Source organism: Bubalus kerabau, chromosome 6 (genome assembly GCF_029407905.1).
Source record: "Bubalus kerabau isolate K-KA32 ecotype Philippines breed swamp buffalo chromosome 6, PCC_UOA_SB_1v2, whole genome shotgun sequence".
In the NCBI taxonomy this organism is placed as follows: Eukaryota; Metazoa; Chordata; class Mammalia; order Artiodactyla; family Bovidae; genus Bubalus; species Bubalus kerabau.
Genome location: NC_073629.1, coordinates 75,590,115 through 75,606,744, shown reverse-complemented (window position 1 = coordinate 75,606,744; position 16,630 = coordinate 75,590,115). Strand labels below are relative to the sequence as shown.

Sequence of the window (16,630 nt, the reverse complement as noted above, 5' to 3'; positions counted from 1 at the left end):
AACCATAACCTTGACTAGACAGACCTTTGTTGGCAAAGTAATGTCTCTGCTTTTTATATGCTGTCTAGGTTGGTCATAACTTTCCTTCCAAGGAGTAAGTGTCTTTTAATTTCATGGCTGCAGTCACCATCTGCAGTGATTTTGGATCCCAGAAAAATCAAATTTGTCTCTGCTTCCACTGTTTCCCCATCTATTGCCATGAAGTGATGGGACCAGATGCCATGATCTTAGTTTTCTGAATGTTGAGTTTTAAGCCAACTTTTTCACTCTCCTCTTGCACTTTCATCAAGAGGCTCTTTAGTTCTTCTCTTTCTGCCAGAAGAGTGGTGTCATCTGCATATCTTAAGTTATTGATATTTCTCCTGGCAATCTTGATTCCAGCTTGTGCTTTATCCAGCCCAGCGTTTCTCATGATGTACTCTGTATATAAGTTAAATAAGCAGGGTGACAATATACAGCCTTGATGTACTCCTTTCCCAATTTGGACCAGTCTGTTGTTCCATGTCCAGTTCTAACTGTTGCTTCCTGACCTGCATATAGATTTCTCAGGAGGCAGGTCAGGTGGTTGGTATTCCCATCTCTTTCAGAATTTTCCACAGTTTATTGTAATCCACACAGTCAAAGGCTCTAGGCATATAAAGTCAATAAAGCAGAAATAGATGTTTTTCTGGAACTCTCTTGCTTTTTCAATGATCCAGTGGATGTTGGCAATTTAATTTCTGGTTCCTCTGCCTTTTCTAAAACCAGCTTGGACATCTGGAAGTCCATAGTTCACATACTATTGAAGCCTGGCTTGGAAAATTTTGAGCATTACTTTGCTAGCATATGAGATAAGTGCAATTCTGTGGTAATTTGAGCTTTCTTTGGCATTGCCTTTCTTTGGAATTTAAATGAAAACTGAACTTTTCCAGTCCTGTGGCCACTGCTGAGTTTTCCAAATTTGCTGGCATTTTCACAGCATCATCTTTTAGGATTTGAAATAGTCTACTGAAATTCCATCACCTCCACTAGCTTTGTTTGTCGTGATGCTTCCTAATGCCCTCTTGACTTCGCTTTCCAGGATGTCTGGCTCTAGGTGAGTGATCATACCATCGTGATTATCTGGGTCATGAAGATCTTTTTTGTATACTTCTTCTGTGTATTCTTGCCACCTCTTCTTAATATCTTCTGCTTCTGTTAGGTCCCTACCACTTCTGTCCTTTAATGAGCCCATCTTTGCATGAAATGTTCCTGATAGAGTAGACAGTGTCTGTCTTGAATCTATTTCTCACTTCCACTGTATAATCATAAGGGATGTGACTTAGGTCATACCTGAATGGTCTAGTGGTTTTCCCTACTTTCTTCAATTCGCATCTGAATTTTGCAATAAGGAGTTCAGGATCTGAGCCACAGTCAACTCCTGGTCTTGTTTTTGCTGACTATAGAGCTTCTCCATTGTTGGATGCAAAGAATATAATCAATCTGATTTCGGTGTTGACCATCTGCTGATGTCCATGTGTAGAGTCTTCTCTTGTGTTGTTGCAAAAGGGTTTTTGCTATGACCAGTGCATTCTCTTGGCAAAACTCTGTTAGCGTTTGCCCTGCTTCATTTTGTACTCCAAGGCCAAACTTGCCTGTTAATCCAGGTATCTCTTGACTTCCTACTTTTGCATTCCAGTCCCCTATGATGAAAAGAACATCTTTTTTGGGTGTTCATTGCAGAAGGTCTTGTAGGTCTTCATAGAATCATTCAACTTCAGCTTCTTCAGCATTACTGGTCAGGGCATAGACTTGGATTACTGTGATATTGAAAAGTTTGCCTTAGAAATGAACAGAGATCATTCTGCCATTTTTGAAATTGCATCCAAGTACAGCATTTTGGACTCTTTTGTTGACTATGATGGCTACTCCATTTCTTCTAAGGGATTCTCACCCACAGTAGTACATATAATGGTAATCCGAGTTAAATTCACCCATACCAGTCCATCTTAGTTCGCTGATTCCTAGAATGTTGATGTTCACTCTTGCCATCTCCTGTTTGACCACTTCCAATTTGCCTTGATTCATGGACCTAACGTTGAAAGAGCAAACTCACTTTAATCCACCCAAGGGTTAAATCCACTCAACCTTATTTTAAATTAAAAATTTTTTATTGGAGTATAAAAAAATAAAATAAAAACACACACACAAAAAAAAGATCAATTTTTTAAAGAAATTATTTGCTCATGAAGTTCTTATTTACAGAATAATTACAATAAATGTTGCTAGGTTTTTTTTTTACTTAAAAAGGAAAATGAATCATTTGTGAATATTTTTCTTCAAATTTTGATCTACAGAAGTAGGAAAAGGAAAGCTTGTTTCATATGTATTTTTCAGGCTTCAGTAAAAGTGATCTTTTAGAATTTATGAAAGAAAATCCACTATGTTTACATTGGTTATAAGAAGAATCTTAAGTAAATATTATGTTTTATTCATGCAATTTTACTTACATTTCTTTTTTTTTAATATCCCTAGATTAACAGAATATTTCATTTTGAAAGGATATAGGAGAAAATGAAAAGTGTCTCATATTTGCCAGTTATTTCTGAGATCTAGTCTCAAAGATTAAATTCCTAATTTGTTCCAGGGAGTGAGTGAGGTTAGACCTAGTTAGGTAAGATGGGATGTTAAGAAATTAGCCTAATTTGTTTGTTTTGTTTTCCTTTGAGGAGAGCAGAGCTGGTACAGAAAATTTTTCTTGAACTTTAAGCAAGTCACTTTTTTCACTTTTTATGTGGAAAACCAACTCTCAGAACTCGTTGCAGTAAAGTTTTATATATAATAAAGTTCATGCATTGGGAAAGAATTTAGCCTAAATTAAGTGCTTTTATTGGATGTGAATTTGAGCAAACTCTGGGAGACAGTGGAAGACAGAGGAGCCTGATGCGCTATAGTGCATGGAGTCACAAAGAGTAGGATATGACTTAGCAACTGAACAAAAGTGCTTTTATTGCCTTTTAATGTGAACTTCACAATTAATGTTGCAAAGAAGATATTACCATTAACCAGCATGTAAATTAAAGATTGATTAAGCCATTTCTTTTCCCTGTTAATTTGAGACATATTTAAACTAATTGAGACTCAAATGTTAAAGACTTCATTTCCACATGTTTTTACCTAGCACCACTACATTGCCCCACAACCAGACAGACAAAACTACAACAAAAAAGTTTGAAATCTTGGACCATTTATTGCAAAGCAGCGTTACATAGTATCTTTTATAACGCCCTAATACAGATTACTGATTACATTTATGGACTCTGTAGTCACAGGACATCTTCCATTGGCCATGGAGAAGCTGCACGACTTTGAACAAGTCTCTCAAAATTCAGCAATAGTTTTCTCATTATTAAATTGAGGATTGATTATATTAGTACTACCATTATGCTGTTTTGCAAATTAAAGGAGATAACAGTTTAAAATACTTACTCTATCTCTCTCTTTTATCATATGCTATGTCCATTCTCTACACTGGAAAACGTCTCAACCCCAATATATAATTAATGTACACTTAGCAAAGCTGAATTTGGGTTAAGATGTCAAAAGTCTATATAACAAATATCAAGATAATTTTTCCTTTTTTTTCCTTTCCTTCTTTCTTTACTTGCTTCTTTCTTTCTATCCCTTTATTTTTTCTTTTTTTATTTTTGTATTTGTTTTTAGTACCTATCACTATTTTTTTTGCATAGTATACTAAGTTTTATTAAATAACAATTTATGTAAAAAAAAAAAAAAAAACAGTAACACTTTGGAATCTAACTGTAGATTTCCAGTCAGACAGTGACAGCTTTAACCCCACACTATGGGAAGAACAGAGACAACAACGCATGACTGTTGCCTTTGAATTTGAAGAAAAAAAGGAAGATGACGAAAATGCTGGGAAAGTTAAGGTGAACCTTTTAATTTTTGTTTCCTCTTTCTTCTCATTATTTTTGTTTGTTCATTGTTACTATTCAGATAGACTTTGGGACTCACTGACTGACCTCTGCTAGAAGGTCAGATACATCTTCAAGTCTCATGGCGGTACTTTTCCTTATAGCAGGATGTGATTTTGGAAGCACTGCTGTGCTTCAGAATGAGGCAAACATCCTGACTGAGCAAATCTCATAAACCACCCCATCTTACAGAATAGCAACATGAGAGATTCAAGCTGAGAGAAAGCAAAAAACAAAACCAACAAAAAGTCGGGTAATGGGCTTCACCTAATACCTTACTACTACATCTTTGAAACACTGAAATGCTTTTTTTAACCACTGAGCAAGGCAGGGCATCATTCAGACTGTGTGAAGTCAAAATCCACATATACGAAACAGCCAGTGCCTTGATATATTACATTGCATTAAAATTTTGGAAGGATTCTATGTCTCTGGAATGTTTGAGAAGACGTTATGAATTTTCTTAAGTGTGAGAACAAGTTTTTCATTTAAACTTAGGTGAGTGCCTAATAGCAGGTAGTATCCCTTAAGGAAAATTACTTAAAATTTTTCACCATAAAGCATATTTTTAAAAATCCTTTATTGGCACTAATCTAAGTAACAAAGTCAGAATTTTAAAATCTATATTTTTCCATTATATAAATTTGAAAATGTCAGAATTTATATGAATTATATTAACATCAGGTCTTCATCTTATCATCATGGCAACATCTTGAATCTCTCATCATTTTTACATTATTTTTGCACTTTTTCCATCATGGGTACTAACAGCTCTCACCCTTGGTGACTAATTACCTAAGTAATTGCATATGCATCCTATTAATAGATCTGGATTGTGTGACATGTTCTTCTCTGTCTCCTCCTTCCCACATTTTCTAAACTTTTGTCTTGAACCAGCACACCCTAGAACCTTACTGTAATTGACAAAGCCTACCTGTATCATCGTGAAGAACTCAAAATAGATTCCCAAATCAAAATAACAATTGTGTTAAAGATTTGGGCTTAAAAAAAAATGTTTCTGAATGGTTTATTAGTGCTGTCTAATAACCAAAGAGACATTTTTAACTAAAACAAGAAAAAGACCTTTAGAACATTTCAGTTCTTCTTGTAAGGATTTTATATGTTAAATCCGGAACCAATGGATGATGCATTCTATCCTGGACCTCTGATTCATTCTTTTACTTCATTGAATGTCAAAAACTACATAATTCTTCCTTAAAAAAAGAAAAAAACTTAATTCAAAGGCTCTAAGAAGAAAAGAGTACACTAACTATACTTTGGTATATGTGTCAATGAAAGCATAAAATATAGTAAATTCAAACAGACATTTAGCAGCCCTGTTTGTGTGTTATGTGATCAGGTTTGATTATAATGAGAGTAGGCTCATTATACTTTAGAGTACATTTTCTCTATGTTTATTTATATTTGATTTATTTTATATATTGGGGAAATAATACATGTTTCCAAAATCTCAGACTACTTGGTTTTGACTAATTTGAGTATTTCCAATGCTATTGGTTATTGGACAAATTAGAATACATGCAAACGTCTAAATAAATCATTATGGAAGCATGATGAATGGAATATGCTGAAATCTTACATGAAATTATACTTTTCTGGCTCATTACATATACATTAAATTTAGCACCATTTTCATTTTACCTTTAATTTATATAAAATTTTAAAAGGAACTGCTAACCTATGGCATAAACTTCCAAATGGACTAGAGTATAATGCCCTACTTATAGTGTGCTTAGTGTAGTATGAATGCTGCTTTGTGTGAAGAAATTGAGACTCTTTGGTTTCGTGTGACACTGGTACTGTTTGATCACACAGAGTTAAAACTAATTTTCTGATGGTTGTTTTAAATGCATTACCCAGAATGAAAAAAAAAAAAAGAATCAAGAATAGAAAAATGATAAAGTGAAAGTTTTGCTACAGTGCTCCTCTTTCTCCCAGAAAATGGAGATTCCTTCTCCCACAGGATCACTCCTGCCAAGCCCCCTGGGAAAGGGGCCAGCGTGGGATTACTCTCCAACCTGCCAGACTGTCTGGCGATTGCTGCACACCATGGGCCAGGTGTGATCAGCAGATCCAAGAAATGCCTGTCCCCCAGAATGACCCACAGCTGGCATGGGGTTGTATAAGTGGCCTCCAGCAGGAAAGGAGCATGTGTACTCCATTGCCAGTTGCAGCACAATCTACCACTCTTCCCTCTCTAAGTGGCAGACAGGTAGGCCTAGGTGTTTGGGGTAGGAGAATCCCCTATGTAGAAGCAACCTTGGAACAGTGGTTTATGGGGTATGTTCTGCATGATGTGGGGTAAGAAATGTTGATTATCTAGAAACCTTTCAATTGCCAGTGTTTGATCCCAATTTAACTTTTGTTCATTGACATTGGCAATGGGGAGGGAAGAACTGAGTCAGAGGGGGAGGGAACATCAATATGAGATGCCTACTGGTGGGATAGCTGGCATGGTTTTTGAGTTGGGTACTTCATTTTTGTTTGTTTTTATTTTCAAGGTTTTTCTCTTAAAGTGTGGGAATACCAATAGTTGGGCAGAATGTTGATGACACTACTGATGCAATCTAAATTGTCCCCAGACGTACACACATTTTTCTGTAATATCAATTCTAGGAGAGACTGAATAACTAAAGCTAGATTCTTAAAACCGCATGAGATTGCAATTGAAATTTGCTGAGAGTGGATTTTGAGCACAAAGATGGACATCTATTGAAAAGCATCAATTTCCCTTTAATTTGAAGGCACAGATAATGAGCATTCCTGTAAGAGAAGATTGGCCTGGAAATTCTGGCAAATAGGACTTCTTTATCTCAGTAGGTGGGGTGTTTAAGAGTTTAATGAAAAAGAAAATCTTAATGGGATGTAGAAGAGCACTATTTTTTATAAACTTTATCATCCACATATAGTGGACTAGATTCTTATTCTGTGGCTTATAGTCTTTCTACAATATAAGGCAAGCTGAGAATCCTAACTGAAACTACTATAGGTTTCCTTTCTATAAAATGTTCCAATTAATTCCTAGAATAATATATTTAAAAGAACTAACAACCAAAGCATTAACTATTATTTCTCTTACTGGAATTTACAGTCAAATCAAATTGCATTTTAATCATTACATAAGAAAAGCATACCTCTATGTGAATTCATGATATCATTTCTAAATCCCTTACTGTTAACATTAATTCTTCAATTGCCAAATCTTTGGGAGTCTCCAACATCTTGCAGCTACTATTTGCATTTACTGCACTTTTTTTAAGGTCTAAGATATATAGAATGTTGTGAAACACTTCTATTTTTCAAAATTAAGATAAAATAACATGTCAGTAAAAATCTTGCATTTTAATAAAATGTATATGTAAAATGAGCAAATACTTTATGGTGAGTGATAAAGACAATATTTTATTAAGAACATAACTGACAAATTTTTACCACCTATTACATATGTCCCATATTAGAATAAGGGAATATTTATAACATATATTTATAAATATAAAGAAACTACTTTTTTATTTGAGCTTTACTGAACTATAAATATAATTGTATTTATGATCATGTTTATTCATTTCAGAAGCACATCACACATGAGTTGGAAAATAGGCAAAACAATCTGTAAAAGGGTATAAAATATGCTTTTAGAGAAGTTATCAACATAGAATTATAAAATACTGTTTTCATTTTTAATATATTAACTTCATGTTTTATACATTGATGTTATCTTAATTCAATAAAATTCACATTTTAGATTTACACTATTTCTTCCACAAGATTGTACAATATGTGCTGCGCCTATACCAGAGAATAGCTCTGAGCCAAGTAACACTTGTGAAGCATAAGCTTTGGAGTCAAAAACCTGAGCTTGAATCTGGGCATTGATACCTAAAGCTATATGACCTTCAACTTACACCATCTCAACCCCTGTTTTCCTTCTCTAAGATGGGAGCAGATACTACAATGGGTTATGAAATGTAATTTATTATAGATTTTAATTGTTATTAATTATGACTATATATTTAAATCTGTTTGGTAACAAGTAAGTTTTATTATTTATATAAAATAATAAATAATAATAAATTATTTATCCATATAAAACACTTTGCATAGTGCCTGGCACATGGCAGATATTGAATAAATGATATTGGTGCATACAACCTGAAAAAGATCCAGTTAGATATTACGGTTAGACATATATATAATAAAGCTAAATTGCCAAAAGACTCCAGATTTTAAAAATACCTAAGTAGAATCTGATATTAGAAATAGTATCTAATCTCTGCATAGAAATTGTATATTTTCAAAGAACTTTCACATTTATCTTATTTGAGTTATGAATTAACCCTAAATATTATCATTCCATCTACTTATTTTACACAAATAGAAACTGGTCAGATTTGTGGCTTTATAGCTAGTTGGGGGTAAAATTTAGGTCTTCCAGTCAATTCTGCTGGTAGACTAGCAAATGGGAAGCAAGGACCTTATTGTATAGATGGAACAATTCCAGATTTCATGATTTCCCACAATTTGGAGAGGAGCCTCTTTAAGGAAAAGAATATAAAATAACCATGTAAATGCATAAGTAAGGCCCCTTATAAGGCTTTGAAAGAGTCCATGAAGGTGATATACCCTAAAACTTAAACTTCTTTAGCTTCATGGCAAATCTACTGTATTTCCACATTTAAATATTTTTACAGAGATAAAGTACCCAAATATATTCAGTGATGTGACCAAATATAATATTAACTTGCTTATAAAATAACCAGAAAGTTTCAGCACCATGGCCATAAGAAAATAGTCATCTAATCGTGTCAGCAGAGACACAGCATCTTCAAAAATTAGATTACATTATTCAATGAAGTATTTAATTTAATTAAGAAAGAACATGTCCCATCCCATTTTTTGCCTTTGATTCAATTTAGAAATGTAATTTTACATTGAAGATATTTTAAGATGTGTAGAATTTTAATTTAATGCCCTATTTGAAAATTACTTTTCATTCATATACCACCACTTATTAAAAATTAAAAGGTGTTCTTAATTGGTATACTAGGCATATCATTTTACAATTTAAATTTTATAAATGTAGTTTTTTGACTTTTAGTCCTCTGATATCAAGTATTTTTAAACAAGTTCAATAATATAATTTAAAACTCAGATTGAATTTGTGATTAATATTTCTAATACCAATTTAAACAGCAGATCCAAGAATGCATGCATCCCAATGGACTTTGTCTAGCATGGCTATCATTCTTTTTGTTTATATAAGAATGCATTATAAAGTACCCTGAGAAATACTTATATTACACTCTAACAACTTATACGTTTTTTTGGTAAAGTCTAATTTTTTTCATGGGTTATATTTTTGTAGATTTATTTCTATATATTATTAACTTCATCCTTGTTTCAGCATATTAAGAATTAAATCACATTTCAATGATATTTATACTAACAAAATTATCTGGTTTTTTATAAGCTTTCTAAACATTAATTGGAAAAATAATTTAGTTTTAGTACTGAAGCAAATGTTAAAAATCATCCAATGAAGTCTAATCCCAGTATTTGATATGTATAGTGAGCCACAGGAAAATATACTCGAGTAACAAAGTTGGTGGATTTGCTAAACTGCAGATGAGCAAAAGGGTTTGAATTCATATCTATAACCCTCAGATCTATACCACTATCACAGTTTCTTACATTCCATGTGTTACATAGGTATGGGGGGATGTGTGTGCCCCGCCCTTTTTCTCTTTTAATCTCTCATTCCCTCTCTTCTTCCTCTTTCAGCTTCTCTTCCACCTCTGCTCACTTCTAAACCACCCTCACACATATTTTTAATAACACATACTCACCACAGTCACATAAATCATTCCATTTTGTAAAGTTGGTTCTTGCCCGCTTCTAAACCTCCCTCACACACATTTTCCACAACACATACTCACCACAGTCACATAAGTCATTCCATTTTGTAAAGTTGATTCTACTCAGATGCAAAAAGACATGGCTGTTAGAATAAATCAAGCCAAGTAAATATGCCCCTATTTTTCCTCCTACTCCATTTTAATCAGCCTGGATAATTTATATCTATGCCATTTTAAATATATTTTAAGCACTCTGGTGGTAGAATATTCTATATGGAATGTCTCATATTTTCTCTCTCTAAATTAAATGTGAATAATAATAATTAATATACATATATTCCCTAAAGTGAGATTCATATGCCAAAAATGAATTCAAGAATGGAAATAAATCTCTCAATAAAAAGCAGCCAAAATTTACATATTTACCTAGAATATCTTAGACAAAGTTCTCAATTTTTTTTTTCTCTTTATTGTAAGATGTAACCTATAATGCATGTTACTTTATTAGTAAAAACTAACATGAAAACCTCTCTAAAGGTGTTTCTTTAAGTTATTAATGGAGAAGGCAATGGCACCCCACTCCAGTACCCTTGCTTGGAAAATCCCATGGATGGAGGAGCCTGGTAGGCTGCAGTCCACGGAGTCTCAAAGAGTCGGACACGACTGAGCCACTTCACTTTCACTTTTCACTTTCATGCATTGGAAAAGGAAATGGCAACCCACTCCAGTGTTCTTGCCTGGAGAATCCCAGGGACAGGGAAGCCTGGTGGACTGCCGTCTATGGGGTCGCACAGAGTCGGACACGACTGAAGCGACTTAGCAGCAGCAGCAAGTTATTAACAAGAATTAGCTACCTATCTTTTGATGTAACATGCTGATTAACATAGAGCTGGTGCATATTTGATGATATTAATAGATACTGTCAACTCCCCATTTTTTTCAATAAGTGATAAATCTACTTGTAAATCTTTTAGAGTCTCACTGCATCACCTGCATTGATATTTCAAAGATATTTCTAATGTCAAAATAGTTATTTATAAATAATTAAGATAGTGCAGAGAATAGCCTCTAAAGTATAAATACAGCTGATAGTAACTTGATTAAATTTTTCATAGATTACCAATCACTTAAGTGTTTGACCTACTGCTATTTCAACCATTTATAGAGTAGGTCTAAGCATAGGATAATATCCAAAAATTGTTTTTAATCTAGAAGGGTGACCAGGGGTGGGGAGAAGTCCTAGGAGGCAGAATGTGTAAAGAACACTGTCTTCTACTCTACAGCACAGTTTTTCAGCTAGCTCAACACTCACTATATTGCATTTGGTTATACTACTGTGCCTAAAATGGAGTAGTTTTGTGAACATGCTTGCTGAAGGTATTTTTATGTTAAATTTCTTTTTATAAACTTCTAGGTTGAAATAAACCTAAAACGATATCCAACTCCTTATCCAGAGGATTTAAAGAATATGGTAAAATCTGTTCAAAATCTGGTGGGTAAACCAAGCCATGGAGTGCGTGTTGAAAATTCAAATCCAACTGCTAACACGGAGCAAACTGTGAAAGAAAAATATGAACACAAGTGGCCTGTAGCCCCAAAGGAGATTACAGTGGAGGTATTTCAAGGTTATTGGTAATTGCCAGTGTGGTTTGGATTTTTTGAAATTACTAAATGACATTTTTTTAAACTGGGCAGATCTTCATTAAGTGCATTTTTTTCCTAATATATAAATAAATCTGTCTACTCTTTTTAACTCTGAGGGTTGCATTTAATAAATGACACCTTCATGGTCTTAGACCATTAATACAGCTTTGCAAGTTCCAGTACACAGAAGGAATAGTTTACTTACCTGGCTAGTCCTGATCAGTAAGTTAAATCATTTTCATGATATTCCTTTGACTATCCCTAACTTTTATTGTATGAGTCATTAGAAAAGTATGAATGAAGTTTTTATTATTATTCTGCAGATCTTAGTAAAATTCTTGATCAGATTTAGGGCCAATTTTTAAAAATATTTTTGTGTTTGGGTTTTACCCTTTATAGAAAACACTACTATAAGCAGCGAAAAAGGGGGCAATAACTTGGAAATTTTAGCTTTATGGAATCTAACATGAAGCTTAATTCCTATATTTTAGAATGAATTAGATATTCATCCTTATCAATTTGTGTGGTCTGAAAAGAATTCAACTACATTTATGCCACCTCTGTACTATCTCATCTACTCTTCAATTAATTTTATTATCATCTTTTTATCTTCATTAGAAACATAACTGATATGAGTATATCTAGAAATTCCTATACCTGCTGCTTAAATATCTAGGTTGACAAAACTCTTTTACAAATCTGCATTTCAAAGCATCAGTTTGTTGCACTGATTGAACACCAACTGTACATTTAGCACTGTGCTAAACACTGTGAGAGGAAGAAAAGAAATATAAAATGTATTAATAGTCCCCAAATAATTTAGAGACTAACCAGGTAAATTTAAGACAGATGAAGCAACTAGAATTATATCAAGTGTGATATCATGATTGGCTGTGGGATGAAGAGTATATTGTACTCTAAGAAACTGGAGACATACACAATCATTGCCAGTCACTTTAAAAGTTACATGATGTGTTTAAGGTTGAATTCCATGTTCAAGAGTGGGTGACTCTTTTAAAGTCAAAAACAGAGGAAGGCATTCTAGGCAAAGAGAAAAAAAAAAATGCATAAGCAAAAATAAGCATGGTGTGCACATCTGCCAGTTGAAGTCTCAATACAAACCTGCCCCAGAAAAGAGGAATATATATAGCTGGATATCTAGGAAAGAATACTTAGTAAATATTCATTTTCACCACTTTTTATTTTGTCTATAAGAGCCATATTAATGTACTTTTTCATTTCTAAAATATTACAGATATTTTATAACGAAGCAGCAGACTTTTATCTCTAAGATACTGCAATAATATAAAAAGGAGGAAAATTAACAGTGGGTACACAAAAGTACACATACACTTTATATTTAGCTCTCCTGTCATCACATAACTGTAAGGTAATGATAATCCATAAGCTGAATAACTACACCAAAATACATAGATCCTAAAATTGCTTTATGCCTGGATGGGAGAGGTGAGGCAAGGAAAAGGTAGCTTTGATTCATGAATTTAATGATAACCTGATAGTAGAGAAAAAATCTTAAAATTGTCCCACAAGGACTTCAAACTTAACAAATCCAAAAAAAAAAAAGTAATGTTTTCACTTCAGACTTACTTCTCCTCTGTATGTCTTGACCTCAGCTGGTACCATTATCTGCCAGTTCACTCAAGCTAGACAATTGAGAGGCATTTTGATTTCTTTTTCCTTCTTTCTCCCTTCTCTATGCCCCTTCCAAACAATCACCAATGCCTATACATTTTCATGAGTGATTCTCCTAATACTCCTCAGGTCTTGAACTCTGTCCTACATTTCTGTAAAAACTGTCAATTTCTTGGCTTACTTTGTCCCAAGCTCCCTCATTGCCTTGCTTATGATCTTTACAAAACACAAGTCTAATCCTGCCCTCCTTAAAAAACACTACAGTGACTTGGTATTGGCTATCTGAACTTCCTAATTAGCTATAGTAGACAAGCTAAATAAGACTGAAGCTCAGCTTTCAGCTTCATATTTATTTCTGTGATTTGCCCCACTCTTTCTTAGTCTTCTTATTCTACAAGCCTTTCTCTCTTGAAATTTCATTGATATCAACATTTTTCCTGAAATCAAGATTCTAGATCTTTACTCAATTTTTAGACATCCTAGAATGAGAAGATGTTGCTTTCTGTATCATCCTCCCTTTTCAAATTACCACACCCAAGTTAAGGGGCCATACTCCAGTACTCTTGCTTGGAGAATTCTATGGACAGGGGAGCCTGCTTGGGTTATAGTCCAGACACAAGTGAGCAACTAAGCACCCACACCCTCTATCTATTCTACTTTCAGATATAATAAATACAAATAACCAAATGTCTAGCTGGTCAGTGTATATTATGCATTTTTATTTTAAATTTTGCCTGTGTATGCAATTTTTGAATCATCATTATTTAGATCATTCTGAGAATCCCAGGGACGGGGGAGCCTGGTGGGCTGCCATCTATGGGGTCGCACAGAGTCGGACACAACTGAAGCGACTTAGCAGTAGCAGCAGCTGCCAAGAATGTGGAAAAGGGTATCACACATTACGTGATATATTTATCCATGGAAAACCACGAAAAAAGCAAGTAGAGGTAGGCAGAATCAGAAAACAGAAAGAAAAAACAAGGTAAAAGCAACAGAGAAAGAAGAAGGAAAGATATATCAATATAATTATTGATCACTTTCTATTTGCAACCCTATGTCAATAGTTTCAACCTAAATCTAGACTGAGACTATGGCCAAGAAAGCCATAAGAACAAAGAGGTCAGAGAGACATGAAGGTTCTCCTCTGCCTTGATTTCCCTTTATACATGCCTTGTGAAGATTGCATTTGTTTTCCCCCTAGAATCTTAGTCTGTTAGGACTGCTAAACAGAATACCATAAACTGGGTGACTTAGGAACAGTTTTTAAGGAGCCAGATTTTATTTATATATAAAAATCAAAGCCTAAGAGACTTTAAATTTCAAAGGCTCAAAAGTATCAGTAGGTAGTAAACTGTTATAGCCAAGAAAACCTAACAGTTCTATTTATTATTGTTAGGTCTGAACAACTTAGTAAATATGTATGCCCCATTTAGTGGTTATTTGAGAAACAGTACACAAAACCAACTCAATGGACGTGAGTTTGAGCAAACTCTGAGAGATAGTGAAGGACAGGCAAGCCTGGCATGTTGTATGTAGTCCATGGGGTCGCAAAGAGTCAGACATGACTTAGTGACTGAAAACACACATAAACTGAAAGAAAAAATAATAGTTTTATTTCACTTTTAAATAACCAAAACTACTTACCAATGAAATGTGTGCACCTTTTAGACACCACCTACTGTCTGAAACCTTGGAATTATATTGGATACCACAATTCTAAATTCTGTTTCACATTGATTTTTGGGTGGCACTTGATTTTTTGATCACAGCAAGCAACAAATACCCAATTCACAAAGACTATTAATCAAAGAAGCATACAATCAAATTTTGAAATTTAGAGCTACCTAGGGTAGTAAACATAAAGAGAGCTATTGTGCATAAATTTATATCACTACTTACTCATGAGAATAAACAAGCCACTTTTATACCTAGAAAAATGAAAATTTAGTATTTTTGCATTTCTTAATGTTCTCCTGCTACCTAGTTAATTGAAATAATAAATTGAATTCAGTTCATTTCCATTGCTCAGTCATTTCTGACTCTTTGCAACCCCATGGACAGGCTTTCTCATCCATCAGCAACTCCCAGAATTTACTCAAACTCATGTCCATCAAGTCAGTGATGCCATCCAGCCATCTCATCCTCTGTCATCCCCTTCTCCTCCTGCCTTCAATCTTTCCCAGCATCAGGATCTTTTCCAGTGAGTCAGCACTTCACATCAGGTGGCCAAAGTATTGGAGTTTCAGCTTCAACATCAGTCTTTCCAATGAGTCTTCAGGACTGATCTCCTTTAGGATGGACTGGTTGGATCTCCTTGCAGTCCAAGGGACTGTCAAGAGTCTTCTCCAACACCACAGTTGAAAAGCATCCATTCTTTGGCTCTCAGCTTTCTTTATAGTCCAGCTCTCACATCCATACATGACTACAGGAAAAACCATACATTTGACTAGACAGACCTTTGTCAGCAAAGTAATGTCTCTGCTTTTTAATATGCTATCTAGGTTGGTCATAGCTTTTCTTCCAAGGAGTAACTGTCTTTTAATTTCATGGCTGCAGTCAGCATCTGCAGTGATTTTGGAGCCCAAAAAAATAAAATCTCTCACTGTTCCCATTTTTTTCCTATCTATTTGCCATGAACTGATGGGACTGGATGCCATGATCTTAGTTTTTTGAATGTTGAGTTTTAAGCCAAGTTTTTCAGTCTCATCTTTCCCTTTCATCAAGAGGCTCTTTAGTTCTTCTTCACTTTCTGCCATAAGGGTGGTGTCATCTTCATATCTGAGATTATTGATATTTCTCCCAGCAATCTTGATTCCAGCTTGTGCTTCATCCAGCCCAGCATTTCTCATGCTGTACTCTGCATATAAGCTGAATAAGTAGGGTGACAAATATGCAGCCCTGACAGACTCCTTTCCCTATTTGGAACCAGTCTGTTGTTCCATGTCCAGTTCTAACTGTTGCTTCCTGACCTGCATAGATTTCTCAGGAGGCAGGTCAGGTCGTCTGGTATTCCCATCTCTTTCAGAATTTTCCACAGTTTTTTGTGATCCACACAGTCAAAGGCTCTAGGCATAGTCAATAAAGCAGAAATAGATGTTTTTCTGGAACTCTCTTGCTTTTTGAATGATCCAGTGGATGTTGCCAATTTGATCTCTGGTTCCTCTGCCTTTTCTAAATCCAGCTTGAACATCTGGAAGTTCATGGTTCATTTATTGTTGAATCCTGGCTTGGGGAATTTTGAGCTTTTCTTTGCTAGCATGTGAGATGAATGCAAGTGTGTGGTAGTTTGAACATTCTTTGGCATTGCCTTTCTTTTGGATTGGAATGAAAACTGACCTTTTCCAATCCTGTGGCCACCGCTGAGTTTTCCAAATTTGCTACAGAAGTATAAAATCCATTGTTTTTTTTAATGATTATTTGTCATAAAGTTATATTCTTATACCAGTGTTGTTCATTACACTCAGTGAGTGGATTTAGAGTAAAGATTTAGCAGGCTAGATTGAT

The 16,630-nt window shown here is 34.5% G+C and overlaps 1 protein-coding gene across 3 annotated transcripts in view; it reads left to right on the top strand.

Moving 5' to 3' along the window:
* The window catches only part of LRRC7 (leucine rich repeat containing 7), a 433,465-nt gene that overhangs the window by 314,017 nt on the left and 102,818 nt on the right, over positions 1 to 16,630 (top strand). For all 3 annotated transcript variants that reach the window (XM_055585502.1, XM_055585503.1, XM_055585504.1), the window contains 3 exons: positions 3,784 to 3,908; positions 5,938 to 6,186; positions 11,244 to 11,444. In XM_055585502.1, the coding sequence (XP_055441477.1) occupies positions 3,784 to 3,908; positions 5,938 to 6,186; positions 11,244 to 11,444 (575 nt within the window). The remainder of the gene's footprint in view (positions 1 to 3,783; positions 3,909 to 5,937; positions 6,187 to 11,243; positions 11,445 to 16,630) is intronic.